This window comes from Choloepus didactylus, chromosome 27, assembly GCF_015220235.1.
Source record: "Choloepus didactylus isolate mChoDid1 chromosome 27, mChoDid1.pri, whole genome shotgun sequence".
NCBI classification, from domain to species: Eukaryota; Metazoa; Chordata; class Mammalia; order Pilosa; family Megalonychidae; genus Choloepus; species Choloepus didactylus.
Window position 1 is genome coordinate 9431896 of NC_051333.1, and position 23276 is coordinate 9455171.

The 23276-nt window shown below is 45.2% G+C and overlaps 1 protein-coding gene across 1 annotated transcript; it reads right to left on the reverse strand.

Annotated features, from left to right (window-relative positions):
* Positions 1–1027: 1027 nt before the first annotated feature.
* C5AR1 (complement C5a receptor 1) lies at positions 1028–15029 on the reverse strand. The gene is made up of 2 exons (XM_037820119.1): positions 14859–15029; positions 1028–3094 (listed from the first exon to the last, which is right to left on the reverse strand). The coding sequence occupies exons 1-2, from the start codon at positions 14859–14861 to the stop codon at positions 2045–2047; spliced, it is 1053 nt and encodes a 350-aa protein (XP_037676047.1). The 5' UTR covers positions 14862–15029; the 3' UTR covers positions 1028–2044.
* Between the last annotated feature and the right edge of the window lie 8247 nt (positions 15030–23276).

Below are 23276 nucleotides of genomic sequence, written 5' to 3' on the forward strand. Positions count from 1 at the left end.
ATTGTGCCTAAGAGCCTCCTCCCGAATGCCTCTTTGTTGCTCAGATGTGGCCCTCTCTCTCTACCTAAGCCAACTTGAAAGGTGAAATCACTGCCCTCCCCGCCACGTGGGATCAGACACCCAGGAGAGTGAATCTCCCTGGCAACGTGGAATATGACTCCAGGGGAGGAATGTAGACCCGGCATCGTGGGATGGAGAACATCTTCTTGACCAAAAGGGGGAAATGAAAGGAAATGAAATAAGCTTCAGTGGCAGAGAGATTCCAAAAGGAGCCGAGAGGTCACTCTGGTGGGCACTCTTACGCACACTTTAGACAACCCTTTTTAGGTTCTAAAGCATTGGGGTAGCTGGTGGTGGATACCTGAAACTATCAAACTACAACCCAGAACCCATGAATCTCGAAGACAATTGTATAAAAATGTAGTTTATGAGGGGTGACAATGGGATTGGGAAAGCCATAAGGACCACACTCCACTTTATCTAGTTTATGGATGGATGAGCAGAAAAATAGGGGAAGGAAACAAACAAGCAAACAAAGGCACCCAGTGTTCTTTTTTACTTTAATTGCTCTTTTTCACTTTAATTATTATTCTTGTTATTTTTGTGTGTTGTAATGAAGGTGTCAGGGATTGATTTTGGTGATGAATGTACAACTATGTAATGGTACCATGAACAATCGAATGTATGATTTGTTTTGTATGACTGTGTGGTATGTGAATATATCTCAATAAAAAAAAAGACTACCAGGAAAAAGAAACCAAAACCCTACAGTAGCTGCCTTCCAGGGTGGGCTTCTGGAGGCTTCTTCCAAATGCTAAAGAAGCACTTCTCACAGGGAGTGATTAGAGCCCTTCACATTTTAACAAATGTCAAAATGATTAGAGCCCTTCACATTTCAGCAACTGTCCTTGGGGTTAGGAAACAGACAGACAGACAGATACACACACACACACACACACACACACACACACACACACTGCACTACAGAAGCAGAAATATTTTTAAACCAGTTATAAATAACATGACATATCAATAGCCATTACTTTTTATTTTCATTATTAGTCATGCATGCTATTTTTTAAAACAATTTCAAAAACTTACATACTATGTGATTCCATTTAAATAACATTATTGAAATGACGTATCACGGAAATGGAGCACAGATTAGTGGTTGCTGAGGGGGGAGGGAAGAGGAGGTGGGCACGGCTATAAAAGAGCATCGAGAGGTTTCTTTGTGGGGGCAGAATGTCCCCTATCTTGACTGCATCACTGTCAATATCCTTGTGTTTTACTAGAGTTCTGCAAGAAGTAACCGTTGGGGGGACTGGGTAAAATGTACTTAGGAAACCCTCTTTCATTCCTCAAAACTGGGATTAATATACAATTACTGAAAAATAAAACATTTAATTTTTTTAAAAGTTCAAACAAAACAGCAGTTTACAAAGTAAAAGTACAATTCCTCTGGTACCTCGTTCTTCCCAAGGCACATGGATCTGTCCAGCCAATATTTCCCCCATTCCAGCCATTCGCATGCCTTCCTCGTGTTTTTTGCATAATATCTTTTTATTTAATATGTTTTTTTAACCCAATTAAGGATCATTTTAACTTAACATTTTTTCTTAACATTGACTCACTTGTAAACGTTTCAATAAAGTCCACGTACTTTTTGCTCGATCCTAAACAAGAATAACTTTCAAGATGCCAGTTACATTCTGTCCCTGACCCTCTGTAAAATAAAAACGTAACTATAAAACATTTTAGAGTTCTTGGGCAGACTACCTAAAATTGATGAACTGTGCACCCTTGCAGAATATTGTCCTCAACAGTTTGCATGTGCATGCGAATCTCACTGATGCATGGAGATACTCTGTATACATTGCTTTCTCCACTGGAAAGAAAGGTCAAGACTATCCACAAAAGGAAGTGCTAGTCTTGGGAATCAGGAAGAATTAGAGAAGTAGCCTTGAAGAAGAAGGACAAGTCTGGGAAAGACAGAAGGAACGGAGACGAGCTAACCGGGACAAGACCTCCCCACCGAGACCCCTTATACAGCCACGCTCTTCTCGGCTTGGGTGTCCGTGGTGGACCGCGTGCAGCTCTTGCTTTCCCTTTCCACTGACTCCTCCGTCAACACGTTGCGGAGGAGGGAGCGGAGGGATTTGGAGACTCGGGCCTGGAAGCCCCGGCCGGCGACCACGTAGATGATGGGGTTTATACAGCAGTTGATGTAAGCGATGGAGACGCAGAGCGCGTCCACGCTCTGCAGGCGCCGGAAGGTGTCCGAATGGCTATCGTACAACGCCAGCATCAGCCCGGTCACCTGGTAGGGCAGCCAGAAGACAAAGAAGCTCGCCACCACCGCCACCACCACCTTGAGCGTCTTGGAGGAGCGCGTGGCTTTGCGGCTCCAGGTCCGCAGCAGAAGGAAGGTGTAGCAGATCGTCAGGGTCAGCAGTGGCCCCAGGAATCCCACGACCAGCCGGACAGAGGCCACTAACTTCTCTGTCTTGGGATTCTTATACTTGACGTTGCACGTTATCTTGTGTGGGAAGTGGTCCTCGTGTATCTCACGGTACAGGAAGGAGGGGATGGTCAGCAGCAGGGCCAGGACCCAGGCCACTCCACAGGCCGTCGAGGCCAAGCGGGCCCCTCGGAAGTTCTGGCACCAGACGGGGTGAAACACCAGCATGTAGCGGTCAGCGCTGATGAAGGCCAAGATCAAGATGCTGGCGTACATGTTGAGCAGGATGAGCGAGGGGAGGATGCGGCAGGCGGCCTCGCCGAACGACCAGTAGCCACCCTGGATGATGGACACGAACAAGATGGGCACAGCCAGGCAGGAGAGAAAGTCGGCCACTGCCAGGTTGAGAAACCAGATGGCGTTGACGGCTCGCTTGGCCTCGGAGCCCGTCACCCAGACCACCAGGGCATTGCCGGTCACCCCAACCAGGAACACCAGAGTGTGGATGACGAGAGCGAACACATCCGGGATGCTGAGCTTGGAGCTGTTGGAAGAGGCATCCACGGGGGCGCCGAGGTCCACAGGCAAGTTGTCATAGTTGGCGTAGTTGTCACTGACGTTCTCCATGGGGTCCTGGGCGGAATCAGAGAAGCAGGGGGGTGTGAGGCTGCAGGCGTGTGGCAGGGGGCCTGGCAAAGCCATGGGTCTTGGCAGCCGTCCTCCACCTCACAGAGCCTCCAGTTTCTCCCCGGAAATGGGGATGCTGAGGGCTGTGGACCAGCTGGGGTCCTCATGCCAGTTATTAAAACATTCAAACACTTCCACACAACTGATAAATAGCGATATCCTAGAGGGTCCCCCAACCCCCTCACTAAGCCACTCTGATTCCTCCCCGGAAGCCCCTGGACTTCCCCATGATCCAGCAACCAGATGCTTTAAAGCCTGATCCTGCTGCCTCGTGGGAACCATGATCCCTGCTGATGTACGCTGCTTATTAGAGGTTTCTAACATCTCCAAAAAACTGAGATGATGTTAATGGACAGCTTCTTCCCAACCACTAGCAGCAGCAGCATACACCCCTTTGTCTTCCTTCCACCCACTGGGACAGGGTCCAGCTCTGGGCTCCATGCGGGAGCTTCTACCTCTGACCCTCCAGCAGTGCCTTGCCTGCCTCAGGTGCAAAATCTAAGGGGGCGCTCAAAACATGGCAATCCAGAGAAATCGTTTTCTAATGTAATATTTTTAAGAAGCAAAATTGAGACCAAAACTTTATAAAGCAGAAAAATAGATGCAAATGTTAAAGAAAGATGGGCTGTTCTTGTTTGTTTCCTTGGCGACCCTGTGTTGTACAACAGGAAATATGGTTTCCACCAGCCCATGGTTTGTGTTTCTAGCAGGGGGGTTAATGCAGATGGACAAGGATGTACAAACAGATTGGGCAACCCGGAACTTTATGTGTAGTCATGTTGTGTGGTTTTTATTCTGGAGCTTTGTTAACTCTTTCTGTTTGGTTCAAACTATGGGGAGGATATCTTGGTTAAGAGTACATAAGGGTGCACATATGTCCTTTTGCCTTGGGGTCCAGTATGAGTTGGCACAGCTTTGGGGTCAGGGGTGTAGGCTTTGGGGTCAAGCTGCCTGAACCCAGATCCTGGCTGTCCTATTGAAGTCTGCAACTTCCTTGACTGCTCTGTGCCTCTGTTTCCCTCCTAGTACCTGGTACTCAATGAGTCAACTCATATAGACAGCTTTGCAGTCTATTGGTTTTAGCCATCATTCGAAAATCCCCACGCCATAGGAGAACTTACAAGTCTCAGAGCAGCGACAAAATGGTTGGGGACGGCAGTAAGAGGAAGGTGGAATAAGAGATAGGTTTTTCCTTGCTGATGTGGAAGCAGAAAGGATGAAAGAAATTGAGAAGGCTATGAGTTCAGGAGAAGAGGGAACTTTAGTACCCAGATTTTATTCTCCAATTACCGTTAGCTGCTCAAAGGAACCAGGGCTCTTTAGAGAAAGATTGATATGTGTTCTGGGGCAGGAAATATACAAGATACTAGATATACTAGAACATGCTGTACTGAAAAATAAACACCTTCTTAAAGAATGATGGAATGGTCAAAAAGACACAGGAGATAACCTGAAAGAGCTTCCATTAGCAAAAGATGGAACAATTTGAGGAGCAAATAACAAGAATAACTGCAATGGAATGGAACACATTAAATATTTAAAGATCTGTGCATTTCCTAGTGATAAGACAAGACAATATCACATCACCCTAAATACCAAAGACAGATAAAGCTATCACAAGAAATGGAAATGACAGACCAATATCCCCTATGAATATAGATTCAAAATTCCTCCACAAAAATACTTAAGCAAACTGAATCCAACAGTACATTAAAGGATCAGGCACCATGATCAGTGGTATTTATCCCAGGAAAGCAAGGATGGTCCAATGTAAGAAAATCTATAGATGTAATACTCCACATTAATAGAATGAATGGGGGGAAGAAAAACACAATCATCTCAATTGATCCAGAAAAAGCATTTGACAAAATCCAGCACCCTTTCTTGATAAAAACACTCAGAAAACTAGGAACAGAAGGGAACCTCTTCAACATGATAAAGAGAATATGTGAAAACCCCACAGTTAGTATCATACTCAACAGTGAAAGACTGAAAGCTTTTCCCCCAAGATCAGGAGCAAGACAAGGATGCCCACTGTCACCAGAGCTATTCAACTCTGAACCAGAAGTGCTAGCAATTAGGCAAGGGAAGTAAATAAAAGGAAAAGAAGAAGTAAAACTACTATTCAGAATGACATGACCCCATAGTTAGAGGGGAAAAAAAAAAAAAACTCATTGGTCACTTTTTTATTCTGCAAAGGGAAAGAATCAAGCATTTCTACCACCATTTCTGTACAGAGAATATTTCAGGATAATAAAAATATTCAATATAGTTAAGTTCTTTATAGAAGAATCTAAGAATAATATATGCAGGAGAAATGATAGAATTAATGAAATAATGGGTCTGGACAATGATGAACGTCTGAGAACCTTACAAGACAGGAGTCACGCTGACACAACCTGAACCTGCCTGTCAATCTTAACATCCCAAGAAGACAGACAATCAGACATTATGCACCACCTGATGTGACCAGGTAGGAAGGACTCAGGACTAGCTACGAAGCATTTTTGCAAAAAAAAAAGGATAGGGACAGTTATAGATTAAAAGAGATTCTTAAGAGGCATATCAACAAAGACGATATGGGGCCTCATTTGGATCCTGATTTGAATAATCAACTGGAAAATATGACATTTTGAGACAACCAGGGACTTTTTTTTAATGGACTGGATAATTAATAATAATAAGGAATCAGTGCTAATTTTCTGGGGGTGAAATGGTATTGTGGTTATTAAAAAAGGGGGGGCCTTATCTTATAGGGATACATATCAAGTGAAATGGGACATGTTGGATTTGCTTTAAAACACTCGAGCAAAAGAAAGAGCTGGAGCAAGAGGGAGAGGGAAAAAAAGAGAGAAGAAGGGAGGGAAGGATGGAGGAAGAGAGTGAGGATGAGAGGGAAGGGAGGATTATAGATGATCAAAAATGGCAAAGTGTTTACTATTTTTGCAACTGGGCGAGTGGTACATGGGGTTTCATTATATCACTCTCTCTACTTTCATATGTTTGAAATTTTCCATAATAAAATAAAATCAACCACAGAGGGGTTCTGAGAACTTCCCAGATAGAGCTGCCAGAAAGCCATCATGCCTCCAAGAGGGAGAGGCTGCTGTGGGGGGACAACGATGCTGGAGAGAGCCCGGAGGACAAGTCCAAGCCCCAGAGGCACCAGACATGGCAGACAAGTCCCCATACAGGGCAGGGAACTAAAGCAGCTCATATTTATTGAGCACCTACTACATTGCAGGCCTGATGTGAGCTCTTTCAATGCTGACCACAACCCCATAAGCAGGTATTATTAACATGCCCATTTCATTGATGCAGAAGTGGGGGCCCCGTATGATGAAGCAGATAGGAATTCAAACCCTTGCAGGTTAGGACTTACACCCAGGCGGGCTGTCCCAGGGCATCTCCAAAGGGAAGGACACTTCAGGGGCAAGTTCTGAGGCATTTGGAGCCAGCCTGTCCCCAAAGGCCGCTTTGACACCAACCCAGGGAAGGAGGGACAGCAAGAAAATAGAACTGTTGTCATGGAAATATTCAGAGCTGGATTTTTAGTACACCCAAGTTGGTAGACTGAGGTTTCTCCCCATGGATTAGAATAAGAGGGACAATGTCACAGGCTTAGTACAGTGCCTGATACACAGCAGGTGGACAAGCAGAAGCAGTGATGGTGATTATTATTTGGGTGACTATTACCATCATTCGAGAATGATTAATATCTTTCTCTGGACTACATTTTTTTTTTCTTGGACCAATGTTTCTTTATTTCTAGTCCCCTTATGTTGCCATAAGGACTTCAGGCTGATGATGGTCAGTGGGTACTTGGGGCAGACTCATCCCAGTGATTAAATTATTGAGTTGCCAGCTGATGCACGAATGAAAAAGGTGTCTGGTACCCATGCAATGGAGTGGGATTCAACCATAAAAGGGAAGGAAGCACTGATCCACACAACAACGTGGATGAGCCTTGAAAATATTATTGTTAAGTGAAAGAAGCCAGACACAAGAGCACACATATTGTGTGATTCTATTTATAGGAAATGTCCAGAATAGGCAAATTCATAGAGACAGAGAGTAGATTAGCAATTACCAGGAGCTGGTGGGGGCAGGAGGGATGGGGATTGACTGCTAATGGGGCAGGGTTTCCTTTTGAGGTGATGAAGATGTTTTGAAACAAGGCAGTGGTGATAGTTGCACAAGACTGTGAGTGTACTACATGGCACTAAATCAACTGCATGCTTTAAAACGGTGAATTTCATGGTATGTGAATTTTACCTCAATTTTTTTTAAAAAAGACATTGTCATGAAGACAAGGAAGGGCTAAGGGACAGTTCCAGGACAGAGACTGAAGAGCCAGGACAACCAAATGCAAAGCGGGATCCTGAAGTGGATGCTGGAGCGGGAAAAACAAATTGGCCATAAAGGGCACTCGTTGGGACAAATGGAAAAATTTGACTATGTCTGTAGATTAGATAACAGTGTCATATCAATTGTTAAATTTCCTGATATTTATAACTGTGCTGTGGTAGTGTCCTTGCTGTTAGGAAATAACACTGAAGTATTTGGGGGTAAAGGAGTATGACACCTGCAACTTACTCTCAAATGGTTCAAAAAAAGATAGCTGATGATGATAATAAATAGCTAGATAGATAGAAAAAAAGAAAGAAAGAAAGAGAAAGAAAGAAAAGAAAGAAAGAAATGATATAGATTAGAGAGAAGGATTGATGGATGGGTGAATGGGTGGATGGATGGATGGATAAATGGATAGGTGGCTGGCTGGCTGGATGGATGGGTGGATGGATGGGTGGAAGGGTGGATGGATGGGTGGATGGGTGGGTGGTGGGTGGGTGGATACATGGATGCATGGATGGATGGATGAGTGGCTGGCTGGCTGGATGGGTGGATGGATGGGTGGATGGGTGGATGGATGGGTGGATAAATGGATAGGTGGCTGGATGGATGGATGGGTGGATGGATGGGTGGATGGATGGGTGGATGGGTGGATGGATGGGTGGATGGATGGATGGATGGGTGGATGGGTGGATGGATGGGTGGATGGGTGGGTGGTGGGTGGGTGGATGCATGGATGGATGGATGGATGGATGCATGGATGGATAGATGGACAAATGGACAGATGGACTGGTGGATGGGTGGATGGCTGGATGGCTGGATGACTAAAAACCAAGTTTGGAAAATCTAGGTAAAGAGTGTAGGGCAGTTCTTTGTACTATCCTCACAATTTTTCTACGTAAGTTTAAAATTATTATTTCTAAATAGAAAGTTAAATTTTGAAAAATATCTTTCTGTTGGCAAATAGTCCCTTCCATGAGCTACCCACTTCCACTGTCCTCTACCCCAGCACCCTGCCTGCCCCAGCCCCTTCCCTAGGAGCCCCTCCACCAAGTCTGTAAGCCCCAGCCCCTAAAAAGTTAATGGTGGCTACAGTAAGGGACCCCAGACCCTGCTCAGGGGGGGATTTGTGCCTTAGCATCTGTTAAATAGTTTTTATATTCCCCTTGGATCTAATACATGAAGCTAACTTTTTGCCTCCGCTGGTTTCATAAGCTCTCAGCAATGCTTGGCTACTAAATGACTCAGACCCCAAAAAAGGAGCCTCCCCACCCTCTGCTCTCACACGTTACTCATCTCAACAGCTGACAAAGCTCCTTTCCTGGCATGAGCTCACTGGGTCCTTTCTGTTCACTGAAAAAAGATGCTGATTGGGATGCTCTGTGGTTTTCACGGTCTTCCTGAAGCAAAGGGATTACAAAGTCTTGCTTTGCAGCATCCCAGCAAAGAGTAGGAACAACCAAAAGTCCAGCAGGAGGGGACTGGCTAAATAAATGATGGCATATCTGAGGCCATATCTATAAAAAGAATGAGGAAGTTGTTCAAGTACTGATGTAGAAAGATTTCCAAGATCTATGGTGAAATAGAAAAGGAAGGGACAGAACAGTGTGTCAAGCTTGCTAACCTACAAAAGGAGGGCCCTCTCTCTTTCTCTATGTCTCTGTTTATGTGTGTGTGTGTGTGTGTGTGTGAGTATTTGCTTGTGCTTGCACAACCTGGCTCCAGACTGAGACTCAGGAAACTCGTAATTTTGGTTGCCCCTGAGGAGGGGAGCTGGACTGGGGGGAGGGGGGTCTGGGGGACAGGGGTTGGAAGGAAGCTTAGCAGTGTATATATATGCTTTTATTCCCCTTGAATGCAGAAAACATGTGAATGTATTGCTCATTAAAAAAAAAAAAAAAAAGGAATGTTACAAAAAGAATTCTAGGAGTCCAAGAAAGATTGTAAAAATCTTTCTCCCTCAAACAAAATTAACTGACTGGTATATGGGTTCACGACACACTGGCCCCTGCCCTCGGAGAGCTTAAGGTCCACAAGGAAAAAGAGGTTGATCCACTATGATGACAACCAGGAGAGTTTAGCAGAGAGCCCAGCCTGAAATGGGAGTGGGAGGAGAGTTCTGGAGGAATGAAAATGCAGTTCTGTTCACTGGAGCGTTCTGCAGTGATGGAAATATTCTATATCCATCCCATTGGGCAGCCACCAGCCACAGGCAGCTCATTCAGTGCTCGAAATGTGCCTAACTGAACTTCTAAGTTATGTCATTTTAACCAATTTTAAATAGCCGTCTGTGGCTGGCGGCTGCCTTTTCGGACAGCACAGGTGCAGGACTGCCAAGGAGTGCCCTGAGTGGCAGCTCTGCTCTAAGGGCTTCCCAGGCATTGGCTCATTAATTACCTTAGAACTGCACCCACTTCACGTCCACCCCAAGGGCCGGATACTATTTTGACCCTGAGCTGTACACGCTCGTTTTAAGAAGAGCCCTTGTCATTGCATGGAAAAGGGGGTTCAGAGCAGAAGCCAAGAAGAAGAGGAGATTGGAACTGTCTGGTAAAGGCTCAGTGGAGGCTTGGGCGAGGGTGGTGACAGAGAGAAGCAAATGGACTGGATCATCTCAGAATGAAAGGCAGGACACGGCCCTTACGACAATAGCAAAATAATTGCCAAGTTCTGTTCTAAGCGCTTTTTGGGTATTTTCCTATTTAATCCACAATAACAACCCTACGAGCCAGCTGCTATTGCAACATCTGTCTTGCAGCTGAGAAAACTGAGAGAGGTTAAGAGATTTCTAAGACCTCACAGTAAGCAAATAGCAGGGAGAGGAGACAAGTCCTGAGAGTCCACCTCCAGAGCCCTCTCTTTGAGCGGCTACCGGGAGGTTCTAGGTAGAAGGCCCCAAGATCAGAGGGAGGGAGGGTGCTACACACCAGAAAAAGAAAGATATCAGCATGGCTGGCAGGTGGCCAAGATGAGGTTGGAAAGATCCACAGATGCCATGTTAAAGAATTGGTATTTTACTAATGGGGCAATGGGGAGCCATGGATGGTATTTGAGCCAGAGAGGGACTAGGTTAGGTTTTCAGTTTAGAAAGACCCTCTGGTCACTGTGAGGAGGTGAGACAAGAGGCAGTCGGTGGGTGGAAAGAGCAGCTGATAAATATTGTCCCAGCCCCTCTGGTCTCCAAGCTTCAGTTTCCCCATCTTTCCGGTGGGGAAAGTCCTGCCAGCTGTCATCCCATTGGACTGAAAATAACAGACCAATCTAGGAATGTTTTCAGAGGCAGTAAATGCACAGAAGGCAAGGGCTGCATTTTTTCTTGGACCTCCCTGCTCCCTGTTCCCACATGGGCACAATATGTTTAAACAGTCCACCCACAGAACCACATAAAACCATTTTAGGTTGTTACCTCAGAAAAATGAGATACAAGAATGGGGGTGGCTTTGGCGATTCCTCAGAAAACTAAACATCGAGTTGCCCTACGATCTGGCAATTCCGCTACTCAGTATATACCCAGAAGATCTGAAGGCAGTGACACAAACAGACATTTGCACAACAGTGTTCATGGCGGCATTAGTCACAATTGCCAAAAGACGGAAACAATCCAAGAGCCCAACAACAGACGGGTGAGTAAACGAAATGGGGTATATACGTACGATGGAATATTATTTAGCAATAAGAAGGAATGAGGTCCTGAAGCATGCAACAACATGGAAGAAACCTAAAGACGTAATACTGAGTGAAATAAGCCAGACACAAAAGGATAGATATTGTATAATTTCACTAATATGAACCACTTAGAAAATGTAAACTCAAAGTCTTAAAATGTAGACTATAGGGATCTAGGTATAGACAGAAGCTAGAGAAAGGGGAGCGGTTATCTAATATGTACAGATTTGTTAACGAGGTTGATCTTAAATGTTTGGGAACGGATAGAGATAGAGATGATGGAAGTTCGTTATTGGGATTATAAGTAATAGTGCCTGTTAAAGTGAATATGATTGAAAGGGGTTGTCTAAAGTCATGTATCTCACCAATTACATACTACAAATATAAATAAGCTCTTGCATGAACTACTCGAAATATATGACACTTGTACAAGGAGTTAATAACAGAGTGGTAAATGGGGAAAATTACCTATTGCATGCTATGGACTATATTTAACAGTAACACCTTACTAGTACCACACTAGTACTAAGGATAAATAATTGGGGTGGGGTGGGGGGTGGAATAAGGGATATGGGGTGTTTGGGGTTCTCTTTTATGTGTGGCTGTGTATATCTGTTATTTTTCTGTACTGGTGAAGCTGAACCTACTTATAAACATGCCTAAGAGTCACCCCCAGAGGACCTCTTTTGTTGCTCAGATGTGGCTTCTCTCGCTCTAAGCCAAACTCTGCAAATAAACTCATTACCCTCCCCCTCTACGAACACTGAACTAGCGAATACAGAACCATTGCTCCCAGCGAAAATCTACGGTTAGGTTCCCACAAGACTCCCAGGGATGAGCCTGGCCCTGGCATCGTGGGATTGACAATGGCTTCTTGTCCAAAAGGTGGAAAAGAAATGTAACGAAATAAGGTTTCAGTGGCTCAGAGATTTCAAAAAGAGTCGAGAGGTCATTCTGGAGGTTACTCTTCTGCAAGCTTCAGACAGATATTACAAATTGCCACGATATGTCAAGCCCCAACCAACAGTATTTCTGAAAACCCTAAAGAAAACCTAGGGCTAGATCTAAGACTCTATAAAAGTTTTTCTTATTAAATTTATTTCCCAGAAACTTAAAACCTCCAGATGGCTCCTTTGCCAGATAAGCCCTGAAACTTAGAGCTACCAATCTCTCCCAGAACATCAATCAGTTGCATTCTCCTACCCCATAATGTCAACATCCCTATTCAACATGAAGAAATTAGAATGGTCATTGCCCAAATATCCCTGAAGACTGTGAAAATGATCAGATGACAGGGAGAAGTTATAACAGAGAAGCTAGGAATTAACAAATGATTGTAACTACTGAATCATTATACAGATATTTCTTTTTAGTTTCTAGTATATGAGAACAGCCAGAAGAAAATACCTGAAATTGTGGAACTGTAACCACACTATACTTTGAAACTTGCTCTATCACTACCTGTTAAATTGTACTTTGAAATTTATCACTTTTGTGAATATATGTTATAATTCATAATTTTTTAAATGTTTAAAAAAAAAGAGAGGGGGTGGCATTTTCCACTCTCCTGTTTATCTTCTTGAATTTGCATGATCTTTGTCATTTAAAATTCCCAAGCATTAAAAAACAGAAACATTTACATTTAAAAACCAAGTGAAAGTGACATGCTTCCAGACCCTTTGAGGATGCAGTGAACTGCCTCTGAGTTGGCAAAGGTTTTTAAGTTGATAAAACTGTGTGGACAAAGGTGTAGTGAAACAGACACACTTGGGCACCGCAGGGCAGGGCAGGGGTAGAATATAAATTGATACAACTTTTGGCAATATCTGCTAAAATAAAATTTGCCCATGCCTTGGATTCAACATTTGCAATTCTGGAAACCTGGACGTGGGTACAAAGACGTAAGTAGAGGGATATTCATTGGAGCTTCAGTTTTAGAGACAAAATATTGGAAGCAATCTAAATCTCTATTGATAGGGGATGTAACTTCTCACCAAAATACTTCAGAGTTGATAAAAAGAATGAAGCAGCTCCCTGAAACACAAGGGGATGATAATAGTTCCTTTCTCATAGGTTGTTTTAAGATGAAATGAGAGTCGATTCTTGTTATTTGCAGTAGTTATGTTGTATAAAGCCACTATGAACGCTGAACTAGCGAATACAGAACCATTGCTCCCAGAGAAAATCTAGGGTTAGGTTCCCACAAGCCTCTGGCCACAGCGTTTTCCTCACCTGATCAATACACAACCTTGTTTTGGTCTTTCAGGTTAAAGACATCTAATGTATAATATATTGTTGATTCTTTAACACTTAACTCACGTCCAGCAGGACTATAAGTCATGCTTGAATGAAGTTTATCTGACCCTCATTTTCTCTGTAAGGTACATCACAGCCTTCTTGCACTTAGGAACACAAGCTTTATGTGTGAGGGTCATTTTAAAACAAAGTCACCAACAAAAAGCACAAAAATGCAAAAAAAAAAAAACGTGGCACAAAACATACTGCACAAGAGCCACCGGTTTACAGTGTGAGAGCTGAAACAAAAAGAGCATTGCCTTGCTCAACTTCAGGTGGGAAAATGTGTGTGGATAACTCAAATTTTTTGCTGCTCTGCACATGTCCGTGAACGACTGCGAAGGAAGATGCCGCCAGTGTTGATTTGGGGGTTACAAATAAATTTTAGTGAGTAGGCAAATTTGTAAATATGGAGTCCACAAACAAGAGAATCAACTGCAGTTTGTAAACACACAATGCTTAGAGAGGTGACTGGCATGCAGCAAACAATAAATGCTGGTTGCTAATATTAGATGTAATTCATGAAAAAAGCACCTCTATTTGCAGAAGGGGGCAGAAAGGACAGACATGCACACTTTGAGTGCCAACTGTATGCCTGGCACTGTCTTAAGAACTCTCCGCTTCTCATTTTATTCTCACAACAATCCTATGATGTAGCTCCTATTATTATCTTCTCCTTAAAGGAAAAGAGAAGGGGGTCCAGAAGGAAAAGGAGCCTCAGCTATTATGCAGTAGAGGCCAAATTTGAACCCAGGCCACTGCAATTTCAGGGTCCCCCACTTCAATCTACCCCCTGCTTTCTGCCCTGAGCATCTGTAGACTATTTCTGGAAGGATCCACCAAAACTGGTACTTGAGGTTGCCTCTGAAGGCAAGGACAAGAGTCTGAGGCTCTGGGATGGGCAGGGAGAGTGACTTTTCACCAAATACGCTTAGGAAATTTGGAATATTTTATGGAAAGACGCTAATGTTGATCTTATGCTGAACACCCTGTTTGCCCAAGTCAGGTCACCCAGGTAGGACGGGGGGAATGAAAAAATCTTCTGCTGCCTGGCAGGCCCTTCTTGGATGTCTCTGCTTGTGTGATTCTTAGTCATCGTACAAGACTCAACTCGAGGGTTTCCTCCGCTGAGGAACTTTCTCGGGTCCCCAGTCCTATGGGGTTGCTGTGGCTCCCATATCCCCTTGGCAATTATTTTCCTTGGCCTCAGCACAGCCCTGGAGTGTGAGAGTCTGAGATGAGGGAGAAGGAGGGAGATTGAGGAGTGGGACAGGGAGGAATGAAAGGGAGAGATGGAGCGAGAAGGGGACAGTTGGGGGAGGGGGAAGGGGCAGGAAGGGGCCAAAGAGGGAGGGAGCAAAAGGAGAGGGTTCCCGCACCATTTCCCTTCTGGACTCACCATATGCCGGCCTCCCGGGCTCCCCGCTGATCCCCGACCAAGGTCCCTCCTGGCCCCTTCTGGCCGCAGGGCTGTGGTTTTTAAAGCCCTCGGGGAGGGTGCAGATAGCGGGGAGGAAATGACCCGTCTCTTGTCTCTGCAGCTCCCATTGGTCTGAGCGCGGGGCACCCTGGCCAGGGCTGCCTCCATGGGGAACATGCCCCAGGGCTCTGAACACCCCCTCGCGTGGTTAGAGGAAGGAGGCCAGCACCCAGAAAACTGAGCAAATCCCTGATCTGAGACAAAAGCAGGAAGAGGCCATGGCCCCGATCTAGGCTCAGCCCCTTTGGACCTCAGTTTCTCCATTTCAAACTCTCTCTCTCTCTCTCTCTTTCCTTCTAAGGCCCTGAGTTTCTGGGAACAAGCCCAGGGGTCCAGCTGGCCCAGTCTCCCACAAGGCCCTGGAGAGCAGGCCCCAAGACCATCCCCCAGCCTCCCAGCCTAGTGGCTGGTTCTGAGCCCCAGAGAGGCCAAGTAGCTCTGTGGAGGCGGCCCAGCACTTAGATAGGTTTTGCATTAAATCCTCCTTCCTAGGGTTTTGAAGATGGCCAGAAAAAGGCAGCGCACCCCCACCACCCCCCACCCACTCCCCACCCCCGAGCCCCCACTGTCTGACTTAGAGATGGATTTTGGTCTCCTCCTTTCCAGCCTTTTTCTAGGTTCTTTGGGAGACATGCTGGAGCAGGGGCAGATGAGGGATCCTGTATTATCAGAGCCCTGTGGCTGCTGTAACAAATTGAAACAATAACTTTTAAAATATGATCTTAAAACTGTAAGCAAGCTGGAAATTGTAATAGCAGCCTTAAAATGTAACCTTTAAAACAGCCTTTAAATGTTAACTTTAAAGCTGGAAGCGAGCCATGTGAGTGAGAGCCCTTAGTCTCACAAAGGAGCAGTACGTAAATGTAAAATCTGCCCCCAGATTTGAATACGCGGTCATCTATTGCCCCAGGTGAATAAGCTTTTCGTCATCTCCCCAGACTCAGAGTCACCTTTTCCAGGTGTCACAGAGGATGTAAATCCTGGAGGAAGTGGGAAATAACTGAGATAAACCACTGAAGTTCTTCAGACCTCTTGTTACTTGCTAACTAAGACAGTTACCTCTTTGTCTCTGATGGGTATAAAAGCCAAATGAAAAATCTCTTTGGGGAGGCTGATTTGGGAAGGAAAATGCCTGTGTTCTCCTGCTGGTGTCAACAAACCTTTTTTCCTACTCAGTGTCTGTATATTTGAGCCACACTGAGCTTTGAACCCAAATTTGGGAGTGCCCCATCTACAAAATGACCACAACTTGGATGGCTTAAAATAACAGAAATTTACTCTCTCGCAGTTCTGGAAGCCGGAAGTCCAAACTCAAGGTATGAGCCGGGCTGTGCAACCTCCAGGGAGTCTTGGAGACAGTCCCTTCCCTGCCTCTTCGGCTTCGGGGCTGCCCACATTCCTTGGCTTGTGGGCTCCTCACCGCCATCTCTGCCGCTGTAGCCACACTGAGAGTCTCTAATTGCCCTCTGTCTGTCTTCTGAGGATACTTGGGATTGGATCTAGGGCCCATGGCGGTAAACCAGATTGATCTCCCTGGCTCAGGATCCTTCACTTAATCACATTTGCAAAGACCTTTTTTCCTTCTAAGGTAACAGTTCCGGGTTGCAGGGATTAGGACCTGATATCTTTGGGTGGCCGTCATTCAGCCCCTTGCAGATTCCCAGGGTTGGATATAGACGGGCAGGATCTGCTCACTGGTTGAGACAAGAGAAGGGAAGAAAAAAGGGTGAGGATGACAATAATATCCACAAGCACTGACTGCAAGACAAACACTGGTCCAATGGCCACAATCGCCCTAGGAGGAGGTTTCTCTTACATTATCCCCATTGCCCACAGGAGGAAAGGGAAGTTCAGAGAGGTTCAGGAATTTATCCAGGGCCACACCTTGTGAGCAGCAGAGCAAGAAGTGAACTTGGGCAGGCTGGAAAGCTTTTTGGGGAAACAGAATGAAAAACAAAATCTCCTGCCATTTCAGAAAACCTCTCCACAAAAGCAGAAGAGAAAACAGTTTTTAACTGAATAAGCATTATACCAGAATGTGATACTCATCTGTAGCAGTCTGAAGCTGTTTTGTACCCCAGAAAAAGCCACGTTCTTTTAATCCACCCCTGTGGGTGCAGACGTATTGTGGGTGGGACTTTTTGATTAGGTTATTTCAATTGAGGAGTAGCCCAAAGGTGGGTCTTAATCCTTTTACTGGAATTGTTTGAAGAGATGAATTTAAGAGAAGCTCATGGAAAAAAATCCCAGAGAATCTAGAAGAGGATCGACAGAAGCACAGAGAGGAAGCCACTGAAATCAGAAGCTGAAAACAGTGAAACCCGGGAGTGAAGGACTAGCAGACACTGGCCATGTGCCTTCCCATGTGACAGAGGAGCCCCAGATGCTAGCAGCCTGTCTACAGGGGCCAGGTATCGTCTTGCTGATGCCTTGAGTTGGGCATCTTCATGGTCTAAGATCTGTACATTGTAAGTCATCGGGTAATTGGGGTGGCCTCTGCGTTTGCTAATTGACCTTATTCAAAGGAAAAGTGAACTTCTGATATCTTCGCAATAGAAGGGATGTTTGCAACTCAGAGCCAGGCACCTATGGAGTTGGGTTCCTGATCTCCCAGGGAAACTGGGAGCCAGGGGCGCTCTCTTCCTGGATGACTACATTTCAAAGAGACGTCCCCATGTCCTTGATGAAGACCTTCTTGGATGGTAAAACCCGCGAGAGGTTAATTTAGCTTTCAAAAAGATTTCTGAACCAATCAGAGAAGAATTGACAACTGCAAGTTTTCCAAAGTAAATGCTCTAAGAAAAGTGGGAGGGAGTCTCTTTGCCTTTCTGAAACCAGGGAGAATTAATTATTTTCTTAATTTTAACTTGTATTTGCCCTTACATACGGGAAGGGGTTTGAATATTTACACTTGGAAGATCAGGACATTCCCCCCAAACCAGAGAAGTCCCTGAGAGGCAGGCAGGACAGCTGCTGGTACGTATGCAAAGAATCTGGTGAACTCTTCAAACCAAAACACTTTGAATATTTGCTCAGTTTTTATATTTCGCATGCCTTGGAAGAAATGTTATTTTCCATTAACTTTGCAGCTGACTTGATTTGCATCTGCTATCCCAGTCTGATGAATGAGGGGCTGATTTTTACTTTCTCGGCCGTTATGAGTGTATTAGCTTCCCATTGCTGCTGTAACAAATTACCACAAACTTAGAGGCTTAAAGCAACATGCATGTATTCTGTTACAGTTCTGGAGATCAGAGGGCTGAAGTCAGTTTCCCCAGGCTGAAATCAACAGCTGTGTTCCTTTTGGAAGCTCTGGAGAGAATCCATTCCCTTGCCTTTTCCAGCTTCAAAGCTGCTTTCCTTGGCTTGGGGACCCTTTCTCCATTTCAAAGCTAGCTGCGTAGTATCTTGCTTTTGTAGTTGTCACAATGCCTTCCTCTTCTGTGTCAAATCTCCCTCTTGCCTCCCTCTTGTAAGAGCACTTGTGATTACATTCACAGCCCACCCGGATAAGCTGGGATCATCTCCCCATCTCAAAATCATAAATTTAATCTGTAAAGTTCCTTTTGCCGTGGAAGAGAACAGAGTCACAGATTCCAGGGAGAGGACGTGTTATCTTTGTGGGACCTTATTCAGCCAACTGCAGTGAGTATGATCATTGTTTTGATTACAAAAGCAGGCTCATTTCCTCATTTTTTGCTCTGTTGCATCTCAACAATATATCACCCATATCTTTCCTCCACGGGAAGTATTTTTTTTTTTTTTGAGCAACTTTCCATTTTAAAAAAATCAAAAAGAAAAATACAGTTTTCTTTTCATTACAAAGGCAATCCATGCTCATTGCAAACTTTTGAACATTTCAGAAATGCACCCCCGATCCCCCTCCACTACCCCGCACGTTCCCCACTCCCACCCATCCCTCCCCCAGACAAAGCCTTGAAAGTCCCCTGTCTGCCATCCCGTTGAGATTCCTATCAGCAGTCTTGGGATATAGTCACTCAGAGTTTTACAAATGTAGTGCTCGTGTTTGGGGTATACATGCGTGTGCACAGTGTTTGGCAGATGGTGGTTGCACCGAATGAAGCCGGTCTGCGTAACTCAGCAGAGATTTTCAAGGTTGACTCGCGGGGATTTGCGTGTGGTAGGAAGGCGGCGTTGTGCCCACCCTGACCTCAAGGGGGCGCGAGAGCCGAGAGACTCGGAGGCGGGACCACGTGCATTTTACTTGCAGGATTTTGCATCAAAGTGGCGTCTGGCCTTAAATCGTGGGTTCTTTACATTTTCTGTGCCCTGGACCCCTGGTGAAGCTGTGGACCCCTTCTGCGAATAATTTTTTATCAGAATGTAATTTCAAACTTAAAGAGAAGTTGCAGAATAGGGCAAGCAACTCCTGTGTTCTCTTCACCCGGATTCAGCCATCATTACCGTTTGCTCCACGTGCTTCAGCATGATCGCCCTGAAGACTGATGGGGCTACATCCATGACTTTCTCTGTATCTGTCTATGTCTGTTCGTTTTTTCTGAATCATTTAAGAGTAAGTTAGAAACTTAAGGCCCTTTTACCCTTAAAATCTTCAGGGTGTATCTCTTAAGGACAAAGATTCTCTCCTGACCACAATCAATTTATCAAATTAAGGAAATGTAACCCTGATGCGATACAATTACCCAACCCTTATCCAAATTTCATCGGTTGCTCCTGCAATGTCCTTTATCACTATTTTATGTTCAGGATGTTTTTGTAAGTACGTTTAGAAATGCCTTGTTCCATTTTAGCAGCCTAACAAAATCCATTGTTCATTTGAAACCTGCTTTGTTTAATCACTTCCCTATTGGTGGAGATTTAGGTGGTTTCCAATATTTGTGCTTAGACTGTATCACAAGAGGCACCATTCGAGGTACATCCCAGTGTCGGCATACAAGTTTCACTGCAGGTAGCTCCCTAGAAATGGAACTGCGGGGTAGGGTGTGTACACACATTCTCTGTGCTCGTAACCTCTACGTAGGCGTCATCTCACTGAGATGTGGAACTGCACTGTCTGAGACAGACAAGTGGCTACAGAGCACTTGAAATGTGGCAAGTCTGAATTGAGACATGCCATGAGTGTAATGTGCACACCAGATTTCAAAGACTCCATAGGAGAAAAAAAGAATGTAAAAGAGCTCTATAATAATTTTTGTATCAATTATGTGATGAAATAATATTTTGGATGTATTAAGTAAAATACACTATTAATGATAATATTGTTGTGATTATTCATTAAATATCATTATACGTAACTACATAGTATTGCAGGATGTTTAACATCCCTGGCCCTGTCTACCAAATGCCAGCCATTGACATAGCCAAAACACTACCCCACCGCATCTCCAAATGCCCCTGGTTGATTCCACTGGGACGATAGATGTGCAATTATAATGGGGGGGGGTGGCAAAACACACATTAGAAAGGCCTACAGTTTCCAAGTAAAGTGCTCAGATTCCTTCAGTGGTCACTAAGAGAAAAAAAATTGGTAGGCTTGACAAGCCACAGAGTGGAAGAAGATCATTATCCATGTCCAGCAAAGGGCTTGAATCTAGACTCTGTAAAGAAACCATAAGAAAAAGACAAGCCAGTGGAAAAATGGGCCACTGACCTGAAAGATACTTCATAAAAGAGGCTATCCAAATAGCCAATAAATGCATGAAAAGGTGCTGATTCCTTTCTTGGTCAACAGGGAAATGCAAATCCAAACCATGCATTGGTTCCACCATATACCCTACAGAAAGGTAAGATGAAAAAGAAGGAAATGCAAGATGTTGCTGACATTGGGGAGCCCCAGAACCCTCACTCATGCTGGTGGGAATGGAAAATGGTGCAATTGTTGGAAAGTGTTGTAGTTTCCTGGCTGCTCAAGAAAATGCCATGCAATGGGCTGGCTTAAATAATGGGAATTTAATGGCTCCCAATTTTGAGATTAGGAAATAGTCCGTATCAAGGAGTCATCAAGGTGATGCTTTCTTTCCAAAGACTGTGGCCTTCTGGGACTGGCTACTGGCCATCCTTGGTCCTTAGATTGCCACATGGCAAGGCTCATGGTGGCATCTCCTGGGCTCTCCCTTCTCTTCCACGTTGATGTTCAGCTTCTGGCTGCTCCCTCTGTGACTTTCTCTCTGGTATGAATTTCATTCTACTGATAAAGCTCTTCAGCAAGTGTTTTAAGACCCATCCTGAATGAGGTGGGATACACCTTAACTGAAATAACCTGTTTAAATGGACTTACACCCAAAGGAAAGGATTAAGTTAAAGAACATGTTTCTGTGGGGTACATACAGCTCCAAACCACCACAGACAGTGTCTGCTAAAGCTGAACACACCTGCCCTATGACCCAGTAATCCCGTGGCTAGGCATTTATCCAACAAAGAAGCAAACATGTCTGCCAAAAGCTATGGGCTAGAATGCTCAAAACAGCTTTATTCATAATAACCAACAACTGAAAATGAGCCAAAAGTCCATCATATGGATAAATCGTATAGTCATGCAATGAAATACTATATAGCAGTGAAAAAGATTGCAAAAACAAATACATACAACAAACCACATGGCTGAATCTCAGAGACATTCAGTTGAGCGAACAAAAGCAGACACAAAAGTGTGCATACTATATAATTGTTTCTATGTAGTTCAAGGACAGACAAAACTAGACTGGTGTTGTAATAAGCCAGGATAGTGGTTATTTTCGAGGGGTTGAGGAGTAGAAACTGGAAAGGGAACCGGGGCTGGGGTGAGCTCTGGCGGTTGAAAACATCCTTTTTCCTTGATCTGAGTGTCGGTTACACAGGGATGTCCAATTGCGACATTTCATTAAACTGTGCATTTAAGACACGTGAACTTTTCAGTCTGTATCTTGTATGTCAATAAAGGTTGTTTTGTTTTGCATTTTAGGTCTGCCTGAGAAGTTTAAGATTGACACAATGGTAAGGCAAAGAGCAGCAAAGGATGATCAGCCAGTGACATATGGTCACACATTGTTTTGCAGCCTCGGTCCCTGGCACCATGCAAAGCCCGTCCCCATCGTGGGGGTCTGGGCTGAGCAGGTGGCCACACCCCAGAGAGCAGCTGCTGTGGCCAGTGGCCTGGAGCCAGCCGGTCATTGGCCCTCACACCCCACCCCACCCCCTAGCATGGGGGCTCTTCAGCTGTGACCGTGGTGGCTTCTGAGACAGGGCGTGGTTGCCCCATCGGCAGCAGCGCTTGGGTGCAAAAAACCCCCTAACCCTGGCCTCACCAGAAATTCCCGCACCAGCTGAGAACCAGGAGACAGCAGTAAGCACCCCAGGGGAAGCTGGGAGGAAGATGCTGGAAGATGCATCAGGCGAAGAAAACACCAGCACTAATAATTAATAATAATAATAATAATAATAATAATAATAAAATAGCAGCTAACACTTACTGAGCCATCTCTCTAAACCAGGTGCCATTCCAAGCTCTTCACCACTGGAGAGAGGCTCAAATGATCAGCGCCAACCCTGACAATGCATGCTGCCAACCGATTCGAGTGCTTCACTGCCCCAAGGGGTGGCTATGACTGAGCTCGCCATACAGGCGGTGAAACTGAGGCACAGGAAGGCTGTGGCGTAGTGCTAGTGTTTACAGGGTGGATTCCACCTGCAGACACTCCTCCAAGGGCCGAGAACTTAGAACTGTGCTCAGCTGCTCCCCCCCACCCAGGGCATGCAGCCAGAGGGTGGCAGAGGGGAGATGCAGCCAAGGCAGGTGGCAAGGGACGGACCGAGCCCAGAGGGAGCAGGACTGAGGAACTGGACAGCACTAGCCATCCAGGCTTCCTTCACCCAGGCCACCTGCGGGTCACCAGAACTGGAAGTGGAGACCACGGGGGTCACGTGGGGAAACTGAGGCTGGGGCCCAGGGTAGGTCTGAGCCTGGAGTGAGCAGCCGCGGGGGCATTTCCCAGGCTTCTGCTCCACCCCCGCACCCCACCCTACGCTGACTCTGAGAAGCCCAAAGGGGACGGGAGAGACCATAAAGCTGTCTGCATACACCGAGGGGACACCGTGGAGGGGCAGAAAGGGGGTTCCTGGGCCGGGTTCAAATCCCAGCCCCTCCACTCCCTGCTTTGCAGATCACTTCAGCTTGCTGTGCCTCAGTTTCCACACCTGTAAAATGGGGATAACAAAGCTCCTTCCTCCAAGCTGGTTCTGAGGATGGAATGAGACCACGATGTGAAGTGTTTGGTAACGTGTAAAACATGGAAGCTATTAATGCTGCTGCAAAGGGTATTTTTTTTTTTACCATGTTAAACATACATTTACCATAGGACCCAGCCATCCTGCCCCTAG